The sequence below is a fragment of the Lepus europaeus genome, chromosome 3 (genome assembly GCF_033115175.1).
Source record: "Lepus europaeus isolate LE1 chromosome 3, mLepTim1.pri, whole genome shotgun sequence".
NCBI classification, from domain to species: domain Eukaryota; kingdom Metazoa; phylum Chordata; class Mammalia; order Lagomorpha; family Leporidae; genus Lepus; species Lepus europaeus.
This window is the reverse complement of record NC_084829.1, coordinates 44,150,533-44,170,245: the sequence shown is the minus strand read 5'-3', so window position 1 is coordinate 44,170,245 and position 19,713 is coordinate 44,150,533. Positions and strand designations below refer to the sequence as shown.

The 19,713-nt window shown below is 62.8% G+C and overlaps 3 protein-coding genes across 5 annotated transcripts; 2 read left to right on the top strand and 1 right to left on the bottom strand.

The window, feature by feature from the left end:
- The first annotated feature begins 351 nt into the window (after nucleotides 1-351).
- Nucleotides 352-7,237, top strand: NFKBIE (NFKB inhibitor epsilon). The gene is given in 10 exon segments (XM_062187201.1): nucleotides 352-486; nucleotides 489-693; nucleotides 696-755; nucleotides 758-787; nucleotides 790-1,183; nucleotides 3,229-3,331; nucleotides 3,936-4,158; nucleotides 5,424-5,512; nucleotides 5,620-5,859; nucleotides 6,644-7,237. Coding segments are annotated over 10 exon segments (1,545 nt in total). The 3' UTR covers nucleotides 6,710-7,237.
- A 774-nt stretch (nucleotides 7,238-8,011) lies between these two features.
- On the top strand, nucleotides 8,012-11,241 carry SLC35B2 (solute carrier family 35 member B2). 3 transcript variants are annotated; one of them, XM_062186197.1, is made up of 4 exons: nucleotides 8,012-8,118; nucleotides 8,623-8,819; nucleotides 8,989-9,143; nucleotides 9,849-11,241. In XM_062186197.1, exons 1-4 carry the CDS (start codon nucleotides 8,108-8,110, stop codon nucleotides 10,785-10,787), a joined length of 1,302 nt encoding a protein of 433 aa, XP_062042181.1. In that variant the 5' UTR covers nucleotides 8,012-8,107; the 3' UTR covers nucleotides 10,788-11,241. The 3 variants fall into 3 exon arrangements, with proteins under 3 accessions (XP_062042181.1, XP_062042182.1, XP_062042183.1); XM_062186198.1 differs by having other exon boundaries at nucleotides 8,013-8,118; nucleotides 8,626-8,819; XM_062186199.1 differs by lacking the exons at nucleotides 8,012-8,118; nucleotides 8,989-9,143 and having other exon boundaries at nucleotides 8,739-8,819.
- A 150-nt stretch (nucleotides 11,242-11,391) lies between these two features.
- On the bottom strand, nucleotides 11,392-16,845 carry HSP90AB1 (heat shock protein 90 alpha family class B member 1). The gene is made up of 12 exons (XM_062186196.1): nucleotides 16,736-16,845; nucleotides 15,437-15,583; nucleotides 14,894-15,100; nucleotides 14,629-14,788; nucleotides 14,404-14,537; nucleotides 13,991-14,299; nucleotides 13,531-13,696; nucleotides 13,162-13,352; nucleotides 12,911-13,058; nucleotides 12,562-12,830; nucleotides 11,877-12,210; nucleotides 11,392-11,765 (listed from the first exon to the last, which is right to left on the bottom strand). The coding sequence occupies exons 2-12, from the start codon at nucleotides 15,581-15,583 to the stop codon at nucleotides 11,656-11,658; spliced, it is 2,175 nt and encodes a 724-aa protein (XP_062042180.1). The 5' UTR covers nucleotides 16,736-16,845; the 3' UTR covers nucleotides 11,392-11,655.
- Nucleotides 16,846-19,713: the final 2,868 nt, after the last annotated feature.

The window sequence follows — 19,713 nt, the reverse complement described above, 5'->3', positions numbered from 1 at the left end:
CAAGAGTCGGCCTGCGAAAGCTCACTCTGCAAAAACACTTCGCCATGCCCGATCCATGTGACCTGGGGAACCGACACAGGGACCCCAGGGAAAAACTGCCCCCCACCCCGCCCCGTTAGGATAACAGGTGCCCTCTTCCCCTCCCGTCCCAGACTCCTGGGCCCTGATAAGGAAAGATGAGAAAGCAAGGGAAATGCAGAGAAGCGGGAGGAAGCCACGCCTGCCCATCCCGCCAGCCGCGTACCCACCCCACCAGCAGCAGCCCAGCCCGCGGAGACGACCAAGACACATCCCCCTAAATCAAACCAGCGGATCAAGGCACAGAAGTTTAGGACAGAATGAATGGATGCAATGAAGGCGCGGAATGGAGAAGGAAAAAGAAGTGGACGGACGGAGGGACGGACACACGGCCGCCCGGCCGGCCGAATTCGTCCCCGGAGCAGTGAGTCAGGACCGGCTAACCACAGACCCCGAACCTACGCACGCCGCGCGGAAAGGGGGATTCCGGAGGGGCGGGGCCTCGGCCCGGAAGCGCCCGGCGGGGGCGGGGCGGGCGCGCGGCTCCCTCGTTGGCCCGAGGGGCGGGGCCCGGGGAGGACCCGATTGGGCGGTCCAGCTGTCCAGGGTACCCGCTGCGGCGGACCCCGCCGGCGCTCGCGGGCCCCTCGGACTCCGGCGGCTCGGGAGCGAGGCCGCTGCGGCCGGGCGCGCGCTCTGCCAGGCGGACCGGCGACCCGGAAAGGCGGCGCGGCGGGGTCGGCACCAGCTCCTGCGCGCACCGGGCCCCGCGGGCCGGCGCCGCGGGCATGTCGGAGGCGCGCAAGGAGCCGGACGAAGCGGACGAGGGCCAGTGCGACTCGGGCATAGAGTCTCTGCGGTCGCTGCGCTCCCTGCCCGAGCCCACGCCGACCTCAGCCGCTGCGCCCTCGGACGGCGGCGGACGCCAGCCCTGGACCCATCTTCGGGGGAGCACCAAGGTGCCACAGGAGAAGGAAGACGCCGACGGGGAGCGGGCTGACTCCACCTATGGTTCCTCCTCGCTCACGGAGGAGTCCCTGTCCTTGCTGGGGGGCCCAGAGGCCGAGGCCGAGGCCCCGGCCCCAGGCTCGCCGCTGGCCCGCGCGGGGCCGCTGAGCCCTCAGCAGCTGGAAGCGCTCACTTACATCTCAGAAGACGGAGACACGTGAGTGGGGGAGCTAGGCTTGCACTTGGGAGGGGGCCCTGCAGGCACCCGCCCTGGGAGGGACAGTCCCCACTGTCCACACCTAGCTCCTAACTCACTCCACACCTAACTCGGTGCCCTGGCAGGGGATGGGCAGCGCTGGCACGCCCTCACCTAGGCACGCGGATCGGCAGCCAGCATTTGGAAATCACCACTAACCCACTCTTGGGAAGAGAGAATTCCCCTGACCAGTCCAGCTTTGTTTTCTTGCTGGGGGGAGGGGGCATCCTTGTTTGCTCCTGACCTCAGAATGCCCTGTCTCAAGGAACAAGAGGTGCCAGTTACAGGTTGCTGTCAGGGCAGGGAAAGCAAGGTGCCAGGGTTGGGGCTGGCCCTAAGGAGGAGGGGACAAGCCAGACTGGGGCACTGGCCCCAGCAAACTCACAGGCAGCTGGATGCCCGAGGCCTACTTCCTCGTCTGTTGGCAAAGGGGAAGTGAGGGCTGGAGCCAGATTCCCTCTCACCCTCCATCTCCTGAGCCCCCCCCAGCCCCCTCCTTGTGCTGTGCTCCGCCCTCATTTTACCCTTCCCCAGGGCCCAGGTGGAATTTGGCAGGGACTCGGACAGGGGGCAGTTGAACTAGAAGCAGCTGTAGGGTGGGATGGACAGGCCAGTTAAGATCTTGGCCCCCAGGGAGAAGAAAAAAACCAGCAACAAGAGGGAGTGGCTGGGATTTTGAACTCCAAAACTGGGGAGGGGAGTAGGGGAGGGCTGGAGTCCAGATCGGAGATGCACGGGCAGGGGAGGCAGGAGCTTCCTGCCCCGTCTCGCCTCCGTGAGATGCACTTCTAAACACTCAAGAGATCACCACAGGCCTCTTGGGACTCTGAGCCTGGGTCAGCAGCCCCCAGGCCCAGCACCCCAAGGTGCTGGTGGCTCCATGCTGACCTTCAGTCCAGGGAGTGGAGCCTTCTGACACTGCCTAGCGCCACCCTTTCTACCCGCTCTGGCTAGCGCCAGGTGCTGGGTCAAGCCAAGGGACAAGTGTCAGGATTCCCCAGCGTGGCCACCAAAGAAGAGGAGGGGCCCTTGCCTGCCTTGGAGGTGTCTGGGCCGCAGGAGGTGTGGAAGTGGGAAAAGGAAGTGGGAGGGGGCAGGGGGCGGGGAGCTGCAGGGAAGGAGGGAGGTGGCTGCAGGAATGTGACCCAGAGGGCAGGCCCTGGCCGAGGGGATTTCCAGAGCCGTTGCTGCCTTCCCTCGTCACTCTGTCCTGGGCCAAAGCCCGGCCCCTCCTGCCTGAGCAGCCCCCTCCCCAGCCCAGGCAGCTACTCCCCTCGCTCCTGCCCGAGGCAGCTGTCCTGGCTGAGACCCTCCAGCTCCGCTTTCATTTTCCCCACCTGATGTGGGGAAACCCCAGGACTGGAACTTCCCCTGTAGCTGCCCCCCCTCACCCCGGGGCAGAAGCTCTGGGCCCCCGCCTGCCTGCCCCTGCCACACACTTTGTGCACTGCCCAGCCCTCCCCTTGGTGGTGCACGCCACAGGGGTGGGCCTCTGGGCAGTGCTGTGGGAGCAGGGCCGGCTGCCTCCCCTGGGACTCCGTGACACCCAGAGGCCAGGGTGGGACCCCGCATCGGCCTCCCGCTGGCCTCCCTGTTGGGGAGAGGAGGTGGGGCGCTGGGCTGTGGAAAACCCCCTCTTCACCAGGCTGGCCGCTTTCAGTTTGCCCCTGAGCAGCAGCTGGCCGGACAGGGCCCCGGGGGCAGAGGAGAGTGGGATGTGGGCAGGCCGGACAGGAAGGCCCTTGTGCCGTCAGCACCCTGCCCACGTGCCCACCCAGCCAAAGCCTTCCTGAAGGCCAGGGATGGGAACCTGGAGCTCTCACCCATGGGATTCTGGCTTTCCACATCAACCCTCACTTCCTGGCTCAAAGTCTCACTTCCTGCACCTACCCCGTGGGTCACTAGTTAGAGGCTGCTGTGTACCTTCTGTGCCGAGTCCCTAGACCCCACCCCCAGCCCCGGCCCCGGCCTGGGCCCTGACCCCGAGCCCTGCGCTGCTCCTCCAGCCTGGTGCACCTGGCAGTGATCCACGAAGCCCCCGCCGTGCTGCTGTGCTGCCTGGCTCTGCTGCCGCAGGAGGTCCTGGACATTCAGAACAATCTTTACCAGGTGGGTGGGGAGGAGGGCCAGTGCTCAGATGCCCACGTCTGCCCTGGCCGCTCGCTCGGGTAACCCATGCCAGCCACAGAGCGAGGAGCTGGGGCTGGTGACGCATAAGGCACAGCCTCTACCCACAGTGCCCTCAGCCCTGGCTGGGGACTCCAGCCATGCAGCACGGTGACGGGGGAGGCAGGGGGTGTCACATGTTAGCAGCCAGGGGGTGCCACCAGCCACAGGAGGTGGCTTCTAAGTGAAGTCTTCAAAGAGGCATTTGCCAGGTAGAAACTGCCTGGTGCCCCCATCTTTCCAACCTCAAACTAAGCCCTGTTTCCTGCCCAGGGGTTTCCCCACAGTGGGAGGGGCTAGAGTCTGTCCCCATGTGTTCTGGCTCTGGAGGCTAATGGGGACCTACAAGAAGAGCAGAGGACCTCACCCTGCTTCCCAGACTGGGGTCCCGGAACTTGGTGGGGGGGCTGATGCAGGGAAGACTTGGTAGTATTTCCTTGGAAGACCAGGGCTGTGGCATCTGTAAGCTGCTCTCACAGAGGGTGGCCCCCTAGCACATTCCTGAGGGAGGCGCCTGCCCCTGGTGACCCTCTGTCTATGCCTACAGACGGCCCTCCATCTGGCTGTGCACCTGGACCAGCCGGGCGCAGTGCAGGCGCTGGTGCTGAAGGGGGCCAGCAGGGTGCTGCAGGACCGGCATGGTGACACAGCCCTGCATGTGGCCTGCCAGCGCCAGCACCTGGCCTGTGCCCGCTGCCTGCTGGAGGGCCAGCCGGAACCAGGAAGAGGACCGCCTCACTCCCTGGATCTCCAGCTGCAGAACTGGCAAGGTGCGGGCAGTCCCGGGGACAGGACAGGGGAGGGGAGGGGCCCCCTCTGTCCCCACCCCCGCTGGCTCCAAGCACAGAGGTACTGAAGGAAGGGATGCGTGATGGTTGGATTTAGAGTTTATCCCCCGCCTGTCAGGTGCTGGTCAGAAAGGTGGATCTTGGCCCTTAAGAGTTCAGCTTCCCACACCAGAAACATCCCGAGGGCCCTTCCAGGCGCCCCTGACACTATCCTGGGAGCGAGCTTACACCTGGGAGCCAAACAGAGCCAACTGCCACTGGCAGCAAACCAGCAAACCTAACTGGAGGGTACGGCTACAGTCAGGGAAGTGAGCGCCAGCAGGGCAGAGGGAGAGGGGCTGTGATGAGGGGGCTGGAGAGTGGGTGTGCTGCTTTTTTCTTTTTTTTTTTTTTTAAGATTTTATTCATTTATTTGAAAGGCAGAGTTACAGAGAGAGTAGAAGAGAGAAAGAGAAGGGGGAGAGAGAGAGAGAGGTTTTCCATCTGCTGGTTCACTCCCCAATTGGCCGCAGTGGCCAGAGCTGTGCTGATCTGAAGCCAGGAGCCAGGAATTTCCTCTAGGTCTCCCTCATGGGTGCAGGGGCCCAAGGACTTGGGCCACCTTCCACTGCTTTCCCAGGTGCATTAGCAGGGAGCTGGAATGGAAGTGGAGCAGCCAGGGCTCAAACCAGCGCCCCATGGGATGCAGGCACTGCAGGCACTGGCTTAACCTACTGTGCCTCTGCGCCAGCCCCCTGGATGTGCTTTGTCAATTGGGTGGCCAGGGAGGGCGTCGTGGAGCCAGGGACATCTGATCAGAGACTTGTAGGGGTGGAGGACGTAGGCTGAGCAGAGTGGGGGTCCAGCCCAACAGGAGGCAGTAGCACAAAGGGCGGGGAGGCAGCAGGCAGGCGGAGACGGGGCCTGGGAAGAGCTGGGAGCTGGGGATCCCTGAGAGGCTCTCAGAGATGTGGCCTCAGCCTGGCCTGAAAGCAGGTGCAGAGTGTGTGTGTGTGTGTGGAGGGGGCGTGCGTCCGAGGGCGGCACTCAGCAGCCTGCCCCCTGAAGCATGAAGGTTTCAATAACATGACTGAAAAGCTGGAAACTTTGAGTTCCTTTCCCCCTCAGACTTTTGAGGGAGTTTTTGGTGTGCATTTTAACGGTCCTGTGATTAGAGGCACCGAATGAGCAGTGGGTCCCTTGGGGCCTGGGGAAGGTGGAGGGTGGGAGTGGTGGCCGCAGATCAGCAGCACCCTCCCCCATCCCAGGGCTGGCCTGTCTCCACATCGCCACCCTGCAGAGGAACCAGCCGCTCATGGAGCTGCTGCTTCAGAATGGAGCCGACATTGATGCACAGGTGAGGCGCTGCGGGGGGCCCACAGCCCTGCCCCTACCTGCGTGCTGGCACGCCCGACTTCATTAGGAGCCCAATCCGGCATGCTGACACCCTTCCTCCCCCTGCAGGAGGGCACCAGTGGGAAGACAGCGCTGCACCTGGCCGTGGAAACCCAGGAGCGGGGCCTGGTGCAGTTCCTGCTGCAGGCCGGGGCCCGGGTAGATGCCCGTATGCTCAACGGCTGCACGCCCCTGCACCTGGCAGCCGGCCGGGGCCTCAGCGGCATATCAGCCACGCTGTGCGAGGCGGGCGCCGACTCCCTGCTGAGGAACGTGGAGGACGAGACGCCCCAGGACCTCGCTGAGGATGTAAGAGGCTTGCGTTCTGCTCTGCTCTCTAGGGCTGCCCTCACTCACAGCATTAGCCCAAAGGGCCTGCCGTGAAACCAGGACTCCGCCACTCACCAACTGTGGGAACCTGGGCCGGCCTCCGCGCTTCTCCGAGCCTGCTGCCGAGTTGGTTGAGACCAAGGGGGAGCACACTTGAACCCCTACTGGGGCCACGCAGGTGCACATGTACGATAAGGGGTAGGCTAGGGGAAGCAGAGCGCCCCTCCACTGAGCCTCACCTATGCTCGCAGAGTAGGGAGCGCACCGCACTTCAGAAGGCCGTGAAGACACTCTGCAAGGTTTGCCGAATGGTTTGCACCAGATGAGCTCTCCTCCTGATTTCCTTTTCCAAGAGCCTTTTGAGAGACCCCTCGTAGGTCCAGTGTTCCCAGGTCTTAGGGTGTTTCTTCAGAGCTGAAGCCCAGATGTCCTGTGGCCTCCTCCTTTTAAAAGTTCAATGTAGAAAGATAGTCAAAATGTTTTCTGAGCGCTCCCCTACCCCCAAAAGCAGCCAAGGAAGGAAAGCTCAGTGGGCTGGCTCCGATGTCCCTCCCAGCTCTGTCCTTAGCTTGCCCAAGGCCTCAGGGCTCTGCCCAGAGGGGCCAGTTGCTTGGGGAATTCTCTGAAGACCTGTTCCTTGGTCTTCGGCTGTCTTTTGGCAGGGAGGGAGCGGCCCAGCAGGTTCCCCTAGGTCACCTCCCCCCACGCCTTCCCCCCAGGCCTCTGGGCCTCTGATCTTGCTTCTCTACTTTCTCCTTCTCAGCCCCTCACTCTGTTGCCCTTTGATGACCTCAAGATCTCAGGGAAGCCGCTGCTGTGTGCTGACTGAAGCCCGGGCAGGATCCGCGGCCCCGGGAACCTGGGACCACCGCTGCTGCAGCTGGAGCCCAGACCACGTGCAGACCCAGACCCCTCTGGGGTCCCAGGCCCTGCTGGGGCCAGAGCCGGGGGCCAGGGCAGTCCGAGCAGAGGAGGATTGCCAGTGAGAGCGCGAGCCAGTCTGGGAGGAAGAGATTCCAAGGTGGATGGGGGCTCCTGGAAGAGCCCCAAAGCCCCAGGTGTCCTGGGTGAAGCCCCTTAGCCTCCCTCGCAATGCGGGGTGGGGGCTGTGGTTCCTGTTCCTGCTCCCGTTGGGCGGGTCTGAAACTGCCGGCCAATGGGAAGACATGGACTCTGGTGAGAGACCGAGCAGCCGGCAGGCCCTGAGGGCTCCAACATTTGCTTAAAGACTTCCCACCGAAGGCCTGAACTGAGCATCCGGGAAGGGCCGTTTCAGTAACATGACACTAAAATGCAGACTTTTCGAAAGATTTTCCCTGCCAGAGTCGTTCTGTGCACGTGCAGGCTGTATGCGCCGCGGGGGACTTTTACAAGGGCCCAGGGCCCAGAGCCGGGTGGGGCCTTGCCGGGTGAAGTTTGGGGGCTTGTCCTGGCTGTGAACGTGCTGAGGGGGCTAGGGGGAGGAAAAATGGAGGGTGGGGGGCGCGGGGCATCTTAAGCAACCCGGGGAGAAGGGGAGGCTGGGCACAGGGAAAGGGCTTTTCTCCCTTTCCACGTACTGGGGGGGGAGGGGGGCCTTTATGAGCTCTGTCACTGCAGCTCCCCAAGCTGCGAGCACCTGCTGAAGAAGCCGACTTAGGTGCGCTTATCCTCTGGGCCCTCCGAGAGGCGCACGGACGGGCGCACTGCATGGGGAAGGCCTCTGGTGTCTTATAGGAACCCAGAACGGGATGGAGGGGTGGGCGAGGAAGCCAAGCCGGGTTACGGCGTGCCACGGAGGTCCCGGGCAGTGGGACCGCAGAACTCGGGTGCCGGCCGCAAAAGGCAGGCCATCTCCCCGTGCCGTCCGAAAGCGGGAACGCTCACAGGAGGCTCAGCGCTTGTCGGCACGCAGAGTCGCAGCGTGAGCGCGAAGGGCGATGACGCCGCCGAGGCCGCGGACACCCCTCCAGGGCTGGGGCTCCCAGCCCCGCCGGCTCCGGGGAACCGAGCCGAGGCTGCCTCCGGGCCGCGCGGGGGCGCTGTGGGCCGGCGGCGGCCGCGGGCGCTGCGTGGTCGCGGCAGGGGGCGGAGGGCGGCCGCGGGGAGGGAGGCGGGAAGAGCGCGGCACTTCCGCTAGCCGCTAGCTCACTGGCTGCTCCCGGAGGCGGCGGCGGCGGGAGCGGAGGGCAAGCGCGGCCCGGGGGCTCCATTCCGCGGTCCCCCTCCGCCCCACGCGGCCCGGACCATGGACCCCAGGTGGGGGGCTAGGGCAGCGGCCGGCCCACGTGACCGAGCCCCGGGCCACGTGACTGCCGCGCCGCGGCTCGGGGGGCCCGGGTGGGGTCCCCCGCTGCCGGCCCGCAGAAGCGCTGTTCGGAGCCGGCGCGGGTCGGGGCCGCGGCGTGGGCTTGTGCTCCCTGGGGGACTGCGGGAGTGTCAGGCGGCGGGGCTGGGGACCCTGGCACCCTGGGAACGTGGGGGTGGCGTGGCGGGGGAGGGAGCGCCGCCTCTGGCCTGAACAGCCAGCGGGCGCTGGAGGGAACAGAGGAGACCTGTGTGGCCGGAGAGGCGGGTCCGCCCCCGGGGAAAAAGGAGGCCCTGCCTGGCTCGCGCCGAACCCCCCGAGAGAGAGGCTCTTTGTCCGGGCTGGGCTGCGGTGGAGGGGGCGGGGAGGCGACTGGGCCTGGCTCCAGCGTGGCCCCCACTGCAGGGCCGAGGGGATGGAGAAGTGCGCCCTAACCCTGGTGCCGGCTCTCCCAGCAGGTGGTGGGCCGTGCTGGTGCTGGCCGCGCTCCCCGCCTTGGGCGCAGGTGGGGAGACCCCCGAAGCCCCTCCGGAGTCCTGGACCCAGCTGTGGTTCTTCCGCTTTTTGGTGAATGCTGCTGGCTATGCCAGCTTTATGGTTCCTGGCTACCTTCTGGTGCAGTACTTCAAGCGGAAGAACTACCTGGAGACAGGTGTGTGGAGAAAGGGTGGGGACATGGCTTGGGCCCAGGTTGCAGGTTGCTGGCCAGCACTGCACCGGGAGGGGAGGTGGGGAGGTGGGGAGGCAGGACGGGCTGGTTGCTCTGGGGAGACAGGTGCTGTGGAGAAGGTTTGGGGCCTGACTGTGTGTGCCTTCTTCAGGCAGGGGTCTCTGCTTCCCCCTGGTGAAAGCTTGTGTGTTTGGCAATGAGCCCAAGGCCTCTGATGAGGTTCCCCTGGCTCCGCGGCCGGAGACAGCAGAGACCACCCCCACTTGGCAGGCCCTGAAGCTGCTCTTCTGTGCCTCGGGGCTCCAGGTAGGTAGGCAGGGCCCGCTCGCTCTTCTTCCTGGCCGGGTCCCAGTGGGCAGGGAGTGTGAAACCAGGTTTTTCACCCTACTGGTCCCAATGGTTGGCTGGTTGGTGGGTTCCCTGCCCCACCTTCCTTCCCTCGTCCCTGCTCGCCTTGCCAACACTGCTGGACTGCCGCCGTGGCTTTGGGGTATCTAGTACTGAAGACGGGCCTCATGTAACCTCTTTTTTTTTTTTTCCGATTTCCCCCGTGCTGCTGCGTGTCCTGTGCTGTAAGCCAGCCCCCTGATGGAAGCCTGGGGGAGCCATGCAGCCTTCCCCCAGCATCGCATGCCAGGGGAGCGCTAAGATAAGGGACCTGGCTACAGTTGTGGCTTGGGGACCAGCCCCACCCCCCATATGCAGGTGGGACTGCACTATGCAACCCAACCGAGCCTCTCCCCCTGAATTGGTTCAGAGTATCTAGCTGGGAGACTGCTTTGGGTGGAGTCAGCTCCTTGTACCATCCGTGGGGACAGGCAGTGCCTGGGCGGCCCTAAAACATTTGTCCCAGTGAAGTTTTCCCTGCACATCCGAGTGCGTCGGGGAGCCCAGACTGCACAGAGAAGTCTCAAAAGGTGCTGTCCCTTCTGTCGTGTAGCCGACCCCCGGAAGGGGGCAGCTGAGCCTTGCCTTTGCTTACTGTGTCCTGTCCCCGCCCTCCCCTCCCAGGTGTCCTATCTGACCTGGGGTGTGCTGCAGGAGAGGGTGATGACACGAAGCTATGGGGCCACTGCCACGTCGCCAGGTGAGCGCTTCACGGACTCCCAGTTCCTGGTGCTAATGAACCGTGTGCTGGCACTGATTGTGGCCGGCCTCTACTGCCTCCTGTGCAAGCAGCCCCGGCACGGGGCGCCCATGTACCGGTACGCCTTTGCCAGCTTCTCCAACGTGCTCAGCAGCTGGTGCCAATACGAAGCGCTCAAGTTCGTCAGCTTCCCCACCCAGGTGCTGGCCAAGGCCTCCAAGGTGATCCCGGTCATGCTGATGGGGAAGCTGGTGTCCCGGCGCAGCTACGAACACTGGGAGTACCTGACGGCCGGCCTCATCTCGGTCGGGGTCAGCATGTTCCTGCTGTCCAGCGGGCCCGAGCCCCGCAGCTCCCCGGCCACCACGCTCTCAGGCCTCATCTTGCTGGCAGGCTACATTGCTTTCGACAGCTTCACCTCAAACTGGCAGGATGCCCTGTTTGCCTATAAGATGTCATCGGTGCAGATGATGTTCGGCGTCAACCTCTTCTCCTGCCTCTTCACGGTCGGCTCCCTGCTGCAGCAGGGGGCCCTCCTGGAGGGGACGCGCTTCATGGGGCGCCACAGCGAGTTTGCAGCCCACGCCCTGCTGCTGTCAGTATGCTCAGCCTGCGGCCAGCTCTTCATCTTCTACACCATCGGCCAGTTCGGGGCGGCAGTCTTCACCATCATCATGACCCTCCGCCAGGCCTTCGCCATCCTCCTCTCCTGCCTCCTCTACGGCCACACGGTCACCGTGGTGGGAGGGCTGGGGGTGGCTGTGGTCTTCGCTGCACTCCTGCTCAGAGTCTACGCCCGGGGGCGACTAAAGCAGAGGGGAAAGAAGGCGGTGCCTGGGGAGGCCCCAGTGCAGCAGGTTTGAGGCCAGAGGGGGCCCCGCCCACCACCCAGGCTTTCCTCTCCTACTTGGATGCACTGGCTCCAGGGCAAAATGTGGCTTTCTCTGTACCAGGAACCAGCTTTGCAGCTGGAGGTGGGGAGCCTGAGGCAGACTTCCCCTTGGCCTTAAGTCACAGTCACCCGTTGACAGCCCTCCTGAGGGGCTTGGGGGTGTCGAGCCTACCTGTTGTCACCAGGCCTCACCTGTGCTTAGCCCCTACATCTGACTTCCCTCCCACACCTGCATCTGGCTGTGGTGGGAAAAGCACAGCACAAGCGTTTGGGGCACCAAATGCTGCTTTCCGAGGCGGGTGACAGGGTGCTGAGGGAGCTGGCTCCATGAGCTGGTGCAGGCTTTGGTACTCTGGAAATGTCATCTTGCTCTTTATAATTTTATTAAATTGCTGCAGTGGACAAGTCCTGTGTGTCAGGTGACTGAAGGGGCTGGGAGGGCAGGGTTGCAGGGTGGGCACCCCCACCACCACCACCCCCTTGGCTTTGGGGTGAGCAACACCAGCGCAGCCCTCTGTGCTCACAACTGCTAGAGACAGAAAGCAGTGCATCCACTTCACAAGGGAGAGCAGAACTGTATAAAACGGCATCATCTTTATTTTGCATACTTTAATTTCAGAACAAAATAATAAACAAAAAAAACCACAATACACAACATCCAACCCCGCTGTCAAATTAAGGAGGGGATGGGGCTTGAGGCCCGTGTTTCCTGCCTTAAGACACAGGACAGGAGAGAGACCACTAGACATCAGCAGGGGAGCCAGGTGGGACAGGGCCACTCAAGGCTGCTGTGGGAGCCACGGGGACACTATACAGAGGGCAGGAGCTTCAAGGAGTTCCTAATCTACTTCTTCCATGCGGGAGGCGTCCTCGTCTCCCTCGAGAGGGGGGATCTCCTCAGGAACAGCTGCGCTGGGTTCCTCTGCTGTCACCTCGTCCTCATCAATGCCTAGGGAAACAGAAAATAGGTTCCAACCGCACGGCACGGAGGGAGGGACGTGTGTTCCAGAATAGGCTGTGCCCCCCCCCCCCAAGAACCCAGGTGCCGCTCACTCCATACCTAAGCCTAACTTGATCATGCGATAGATGCGGTTGGAGTGGGTCTGGGGATCCTCCAGGGAGAAGCCGGAGGACAGCAGCGCAGTTTCAAACAGCAGCACCACCAGGTCCTTGACCGCTTTGTCGTTCTTATCCGCCTCAGCCTTCTGCCGCAGCGTCTCCACGATGGGGTGGTCGGGATTGATCTCCAGGTGCTTCTTGGCCATCATGTAGCCCATGGTAGAGTTGTCTCGAAGTGCCTGGGCCTTCATGATCCGCTCCATGTTGGCTGTCCAGCCGTAGGTGCTGGTCACGATGCAGCAGGGCGAAGACACGAGCCTATTGGAGACTGTCACCTGCGAACAGCCAAACCTCAGGTGTGTGTGGGTCAGCCTTGCATCTTTGCCAAGCCTTAGAGACAGCTCACACCTAACTCCTGAATAAAACCACTCACTGCAGGGCCACTGGCATCAGCAGCTGCTCCACTTCAGAGCCAGCTTCCTACCAAATGTGCCTGGGAAGATGGCCCAAGAGCTCGGGCCCCTGCCACCTCCCAGGGAGACCTGGCGTTCCAGGCTCCTTGGCCTGGCTTACCCAAGCCACTGTGCCCTCTCGAACCCCGCCCTTGAATCCATCTTGACACACACACAGGCACTCAAAGCTGCACCTCTGAAGGAGTGCCAGATACCCCAGCCCCAGGTGCTCACCTTCTCAACCTTCTTATCCAGGATCTCCTTCATGAGCTTGCAGAGGTTCTCAAACTTCGCCTTGCTCTCCTCCATCTTCTTCTTCTCCTCCTCATCCTCAGGCAGCTCCAGGCCCTCTTTGGTCACGGACACCAGGCTCTTCCCGTCGAACTCCTTAAGCTGCTGCACGCAGTACTCGTCGATCGGCTCCGTCATGTACACCACCTCGAAGCCCCGCTTCCGCACGCGCTCCACGAAAGCCGAGTTGGCCACCTGCTCTTTGCTCTCCCCTGCAAGGTCATTCAATGGGACTCAGACACGAATGCCCCTGCCCAGCCCCTGCCCGCCTCAGACCCAGGCGCGCACGCACCAGTGATGTAGTAGATGGACTTCTGCGTCTCCTTCATGCGAGAGACGTACTCGGACAGCGAAGTCATCTCGTCTCCAGACTGGGAGGTGTGGTAGCGCAGCAGCTCAGAGAGGCGGCGCCGGTTGGTGGAGTCCTCATGGATGCCAAGCTTTAAGGGTGGGAAGAGAAACCACCATCAGCTGGGCCGGAAGAACGACCAACTTACCAAGTACCCAAACGTGCCCCAAGGGAGAAAGCCACTCGCTCCTCACTTTCAAGTTCTTGGAGAAGGCCTCGTAGAACTTCTTGTAGTTCTCCTTGTCTTCCGCCAGCTCAGAGAAGAGCTCGAGGCACTTCTTCACGATGTTTTTGCGGATGACTTTCAAGATCTTGCTCTGTTGCAGCATTTCGCGGGAGATGTTCAAGGGCAGGTCTTCGGAGTCGACCACGCCACGGATGAAGTCTGCAACCAGGCAGTGCGGCAGCTCAGTCCAGACCAGACCAGACTGGACAGAGCCACCCGGATGCAGACACGAGGTCCGGCTTTCTCTCTGCCCCGCACCTGCTCCATCACCCTGGACCACTATCTGGGATGAAGCCTGCAGCCCCCTCCAACGCCACCGGGCCAAGGCCATACTCACTGAGATACTCTGGGATCAGCTCATCACAGCTGTCCATGATGAACACACGGCGCACGTACAGCTTAATGTTGTTCTTCTTCTTCTTGTTTTCAAACAGGTCAAAGGGAGCTCGGCGAGGGATGAAAAGCAAAGCCCTGAATTCCAGCTGACCTTCCACGGAGAAGTGCTGCGACAAGAGACCCAAGGTAAGCCAGCAGCATGTGCCAGGCCCAGGGTGCCCTTCAGTCCCAACTAGACTCCAACCTGGAACTATCGTCCCGCAAGCACTTGAGAGAATGATCCCTAATGCCCTAAACACACCTACTCTGGTCCCAGCTGCATAAAATCCTGAACTTCCACCAGGAGAGAAAGCCAGGTCCTCGGGCAGGGCCATGAGCGATGCTCCCGGTTCTAGCTGGGCTCCCCCTGCAACACCCGCTCACCTGCTTCTCCAGCCCGGCCCACTCCCAAGGCCTCGCACCTTGACTGCCAAGTGGTCCTCCCAGTCATTGGTGAGGCTCTTGTAGAACTCGCCGTACTCCTCCTGGGTGATGTCATCAGGGTTTCTGGTCCAGATGGGCTTGGTCTTGTTCAGTTCTTCCTGATCGATGTACTTCTCCTTGATCTTCTTGGTTTTCTTTTTCTTGTCCTTGCCGCTGTCATCTTCCTCATCGGAGCCCACATCTTCGATCTTGGGCTTCTCCTCATCCTCCTTATCTTCCTCCTCCTTCTCGCCTTTTTCTTCCTCTGCTTCATCATCACTGATTTCCTTTTCTCTTTCCTTCTCCAACTAAAGTACCCAGAAACACTCGTCAGCACGGACCCCCAGGGCCAAGCAAATGGCCCAGCTCACCAGAAGCACAGGCAGGCCGCCTCCGCGGGCAGCATACTCACGTAGAGGGTGATGGGGTAGCCTATGAACTGCGAGTGCTTCTTCACCACCTCCTTGACCCGCCTCTCCTCCAGGTACTCAGTCTGGTCCTCCTTGAGGTGCAGGATCACCTTGGTGCCTCGGCCAATAGGCTCCCCTGCAGGCCAGGAGGGCAGGCGGTGAGCGAGCTGCCTCAGGACCGCCTGCGGCACACTCGCCCTGCGAAGCAGCGCCTCCCGGCCACTCACCATGGTCGGCGCGCACGGTGAAGGAGCCCCCAGCAGAAGACTCCCAGGCGTACTGCTCGTCGTCGTTGTGCTTTGTGATCACGACCACCTTCTCGGCCACCAGGTAGGCAGAATAGAAACCGACGCCGAACTGCCCGATCATGGAGATGTCGGCACCAGCCTGTCAGAGAATCGGGAATGGTCAGACTCGTGTCCTGCAGAGAACAGAAGCACGGCCGCACGTCGAGGGCTGGGTGCAGACGGCCCCGGCTCAGCTGTCACCTACCTGCAGAGCCTCCATGAAGGCTTTAGTCCCGGACTTGGCGATGGTCCCCAAGTTGTTGATGAGATCGGCCTTGGTCATGCCAATGCCGGTGTCCACCAGCGTCAGCGTGCGGTCCTGGGGGCTCGGGATGATGTCGATCTTCAGCTCTTTGCCGCTGTCCAGCTTGGAGGGGTCCGTCAGGCTCTCATAGCGGATCTTGTCCAGAGCCTGCAAGGCAGCACCAACAGCGGATGTCTCAGCCCGTCTCTTCAGCGTTAAGAACCTCTTGGATTTCTACTCTCACACTGTAATTCTGACTGCCCCACCATCCTACACAATCAACTGTGAGCTCTTAGAGTAATAAGCGTGCCATTTGATGTTAACAGAAGATTACGTCCTTGAAACACCCCCTGGAAGTGAGAACCTTGGGCCTCACTGGATTAGGAGCCGCGTGGTTACACTGGCCCGCTTGTCCAGGGAGCACCCGGACAAACCCCTTCAATAGCAACTCCTTTCCCCTCTTCGGGAGGAGCCCAGCCAGCCATGAAACACGAAGGAACTCACGTCAGACGCGTTGGAGATCAGCTCCCGCAGGAAGATTTCCTTGTTGGAGTAGAAGGTGTTGATGATGAGAGACATGAGTTGGGCAATTTCTGCCTGGAAGGCGAAAGTCTCCACCTCCTCCTCCCCATGGTGCACTTCCTCGGGCATCTAAAACACAGTAGGGTCAAGAATCAGGAAGGCAGCGACCCCAGAGCTGACTCCCAGAGCTCTGGATTCAGATGGTGTTTGAACCGCTTTGGGCGGGGTTACTGAAAACACGCCCTTCCTTAAAACCCTTGGGCTGAATACCAGCTGAACCACCGAGTCAGATCAAAAGGAAAGCCCTCCTCAACCACACAGGAAGTCAGGTAGCACGGAGCCCACCTACTGGTGGGGATGACCAGCAACCGCTCACCACGCTGGCCCCAACCCAGACAAGGGACTCCTGCCCCACGTTCACATGCCAGCATCACTGACCACACGTCTCTTTTTTTGATGTGGGCGGGGTTTTATTCTCCAACTGCTCGCCCGTAGGCAGCTCTTCTACCCCTCCAGCGTGGACGCGCCCAGGGCCCGATCGCAGCCCCACGCGGCAGGGCACACTGACACCGAGAAACAGCGGTAACCGGCTCGCGGGGCAGTCCACGCGGGACAAAGAACGCAGCGGGCGAAGGCTGCTCCGTGACGCCCCAGCACCTGCCCGCACCCAAGTAAAATGGAGCCCGGGGCCGCGGAGCGACCCTCGTCACTGCCGGACATGCGTCGGCCGCAGCCCCGCGAGAAGGGGGCGCCACAGCGCCTCGCCATCGCCCCAGCATCCGGGCACTGGGGCGGAGCATCGGGCTCCAGAAGCTTCGAGAACAATCTCCGCGCTCGGGGAGGGGCGGGGGAGGGAGCCTACGAATCTTCCAGAGCCTGTCCCCTCCCACACGAGGGCTGCGGGGAAGATCTGCCACACGCCAAATGCGTCCCTGCCCGCGGCGGGCCCCGCACGGACCTCGAGGGCCGAGCAGCAGCGGCAACCCCGGGGCGCAGTGCTGAGTCACCCGCGCGCGGACCCTGCGGCCCCCGTAGCCGCGTCCGGAAGTGGAGGGGCAAACATGGCAGCGCCCCGGGCCGGCGCGGCCACCACGTGCAGCCGGCCCCCGCCGCGGCCCCGCGCCGGAGCGGGCCGACAGGACGCGGGAAAGCCCCCGCGCACCGGCCCCGCAGCCCGAGCGCGCGGGGACCCACGGGCCGCCCCGCACCGCGGCGTCCGGCCCGAGCTGCGCAGCGACAGCACCCGCGGGGGAGCGGCCTGCAGGGCCGCGGCTGCCTTACCTTGAAGGGAAAGGGCTGCAAGCACGAGAGCGCACGGAGGGCCGGACTGCCAACCGCACACGGCACGAGGCAGCGCGGGGGTGACTCAAGAGAGCTCCTGGGCGCCCCCAGCCGGCCTATATAAGGCGAAGCACATCCCAGCCGCCTCCCCCGGATCCCTCCGCCTTAAAGGCGGACGCCCGCGAGCCCCGCACCTGCCGGCGCCCGCCCACCTTGACGTCATGGTCCGGAGAAGGGGGCGGGCGGGGAAGAGCCAGAGCCGCCAGCCTCGGTGTGGGCTCGTGAGCTCCGGTTCTCTGCACGGCCAGGCCGTGACCCCCGCCACGGTTAGGGACTGAAAGCGCTCATGTGCCTCAACAGTGGATCTGCGAGCGAGGACCCCACTGGCTCCCCCAAAAGCTCTCCCACAACCAAGAGGCCGAGCCGACGGGGACCTGAAGTGGGCAGAGGTAGTCACGCCCACCCTGTCTTCTAACTAGGACCTGCCGCACATACCCCCCCCTCCCGGCGAACGGCCCAGCTGTCTGCAGCCCCCTGGGGCGGGGGCGGGGCGCCGGCCCGGGAGCGAGGGGACTCTTTGCCTGCGTGCGGCGGAAGGAGCGGCGCCGCGGTGCTGCGGCACTTCCAGCAGTTTCCAGGCCGCTCTGGGCGGCCCCGCCCCGCCGCCACCTCCCCTCCAGGCTCCTCCTCTCGCGCTGCGGCCTGGGCTGGGCCGCTGCTGCAGCTCGGGCCGACCCTGGGCGGAGCGGGTGGGCAGCCGCCGGCCGGCCCCCGGAGCGCGGCGCTGCCCCGCGGCTGAGGGGGACCCGGCCCTCCGCCTCTCCCGCCGGCCACACACCTCAGGGGCAGCGGAGGTGTTTTTCGGGCGCCGCCACCCAAGCCGAGGCTGGGGCACCCGTCCCATCCCGAGCCTTCGCGGCAGCCCCCCAATCCCTAAGCACTGGTTGAGGCGCCCTGCTTATAGGGGCACCTCAAGCTCTTTCCCAAGCTGGTTTCGGATTTTACGCCCTCGTTCGCGTCTCTAGCTGCGGGGGGAGGGGGGACCTCCAGGGACCCCTGCAGGTGGCCGCCTGCCCCGTGGGAACCAAGTTCCTTTGCTACGCTCGGCCATGCGGCGGCCCAGGGAGCCGCGGGTCGCGCCCGCCTGGCCTAACTTGGACCCTTTGCCTGCCTTCCGGCTGCTGGCAGACCTGCCTCTCCCAAGCCTCCCCTGAAAGTCTGCTGGACCCGCGTCCTTCCCAGGAGACCCTGGCCACGCCCTGCTCCGTGCTCCCCCGACGGCCGGCCCCGCCACCCGGTTCCCCTTCCTTAACCAGCTTTGGCCGCGTGGTGGCTTCCAGAGAACAAAGGAGGACCCTTCTTTTCTTTGCCACTGTCCACGTGGTCATCCCGGCCATCACTGGGCCAAGGGTCTCTCTCCATGTCCTTGTCCCTTTCACCGCGTTCTGTGAGAAGCCTGTGGCTGGGGGAAGTGAATGGGGATGGGGGTGGGGGCATCGGGTCCTGCCTGGAAGGCCTCAGGGGGCTAGGTTCTAATGCTACCTCTCTTTTTTTTTTTTTTTTTTTTTTTAGGATTTTATTTATTTGAGAGGCAGAGTTACAGAGAGAGAGAGACAGAGAGGGGTCTTCCATCCGCCGGTTCACTCCCGAGTTGGCCATAACGGCCAGAGCTGAGCCCATCAGGAGCCAGGAGCTTCCTCCGGGTCTCCCTCACAGGCGCAGGGGTCCAAGCATTGGGCCATCTTCCACTCTACCTCTCAAATAAGTAAACAAAAAATCTTAACAAGCAAACAAACAAAAAAACACCAGGAGCAGGGCTGGCACTGCTGTGGCTGGCAAAGCCCAGGCCTGCAACCCGGGATCCAGCTCCTTGCTTATGGCCTGGGAAAGCAATGGAGGATGGCCCAAGTGCTTGGGCCCCTGCACCCACGTGGGACCCGGAGGGAGCTCATGGCTCCTGGCTTTAGATCGGCTCAACTCCAGCCATTGGGGCCAATTGAGGAGTGAACCAGGGGATGGAAGACCTCTCCCTTTGCCTCCATGTAACTCCACCTTTCAAATAAGTAAATAAATCTGCATCGTTTCTCATCCAGCCCTCCCTCTCTGACTGCAGGGGATCTGACTAATGATAACTCTGTTCCCAGTGCCCAGAGAGGATTCCTGAGACACCCCCCCCCCCCGCAGTGAGCCCCCAGAAGTGAGTCTGCAGGGCCCAGGAACAGGACAGTGCAGGCATCAGAGTCCATCAGCTCACATCTGACCCCTCCTGTTCCAGCGTGGGTCCGCTCTCCACGTCTCAGGGAGCAGACCAGAAACCACCCCTGTGGATGGATGGACTTCCCTGAGCTGGACCCCAGCAGGGCCGGGACCAGAGACACCCCAGAGGCTCCCTGAGGACGTCTTTTTAATTTAAATCTCAGAATCCAACCTCTCTCCCAGGAAGCCCTGCAGGAGACGGGCCGCCTGAGTCCAGGAGCTAAATCCCTTCTCTTCACTGATGCACCCCTCCCCTCTCCCCACCCAGGGGGCCTTGCACAGCCAGGCCAGGAAGCCCCCAACCCACTGAGGACTGTGAGAGGGTCCCATGTTACCCTGGGGAGGGGGACAAGCTGCAGGCCCCAGCCAGGCCACAGCACAGGACAACTCCCAGGAAAGGGAAAGACACAAGGGGACCATAGCACAGGAATCGCTGAGGGGGCCTTGCAAAAAGGTGTTAGGGCGCAGAGGCTGCCCATGCCCTGCTCCGGAGCTCTGACCTGAAGGGTGAGGGCTGGTAAAGGCAGACGCAAAACCCGCTCAGTCTCCAGGAGCCTTTTTCCCAGCAACACTTGCAACCCCTGCTGTTCCCAAGGCCCCCTTTATTCCACGCCAGGCCTCAGAGGCGCTACCCAGTGCCGCGTGGTTACTGCAGCACTTAAGTGCTACCTCGGATTCCTGCTTCCCATATAGGAGGATGTATAAAGTGCTTTGAATACTAC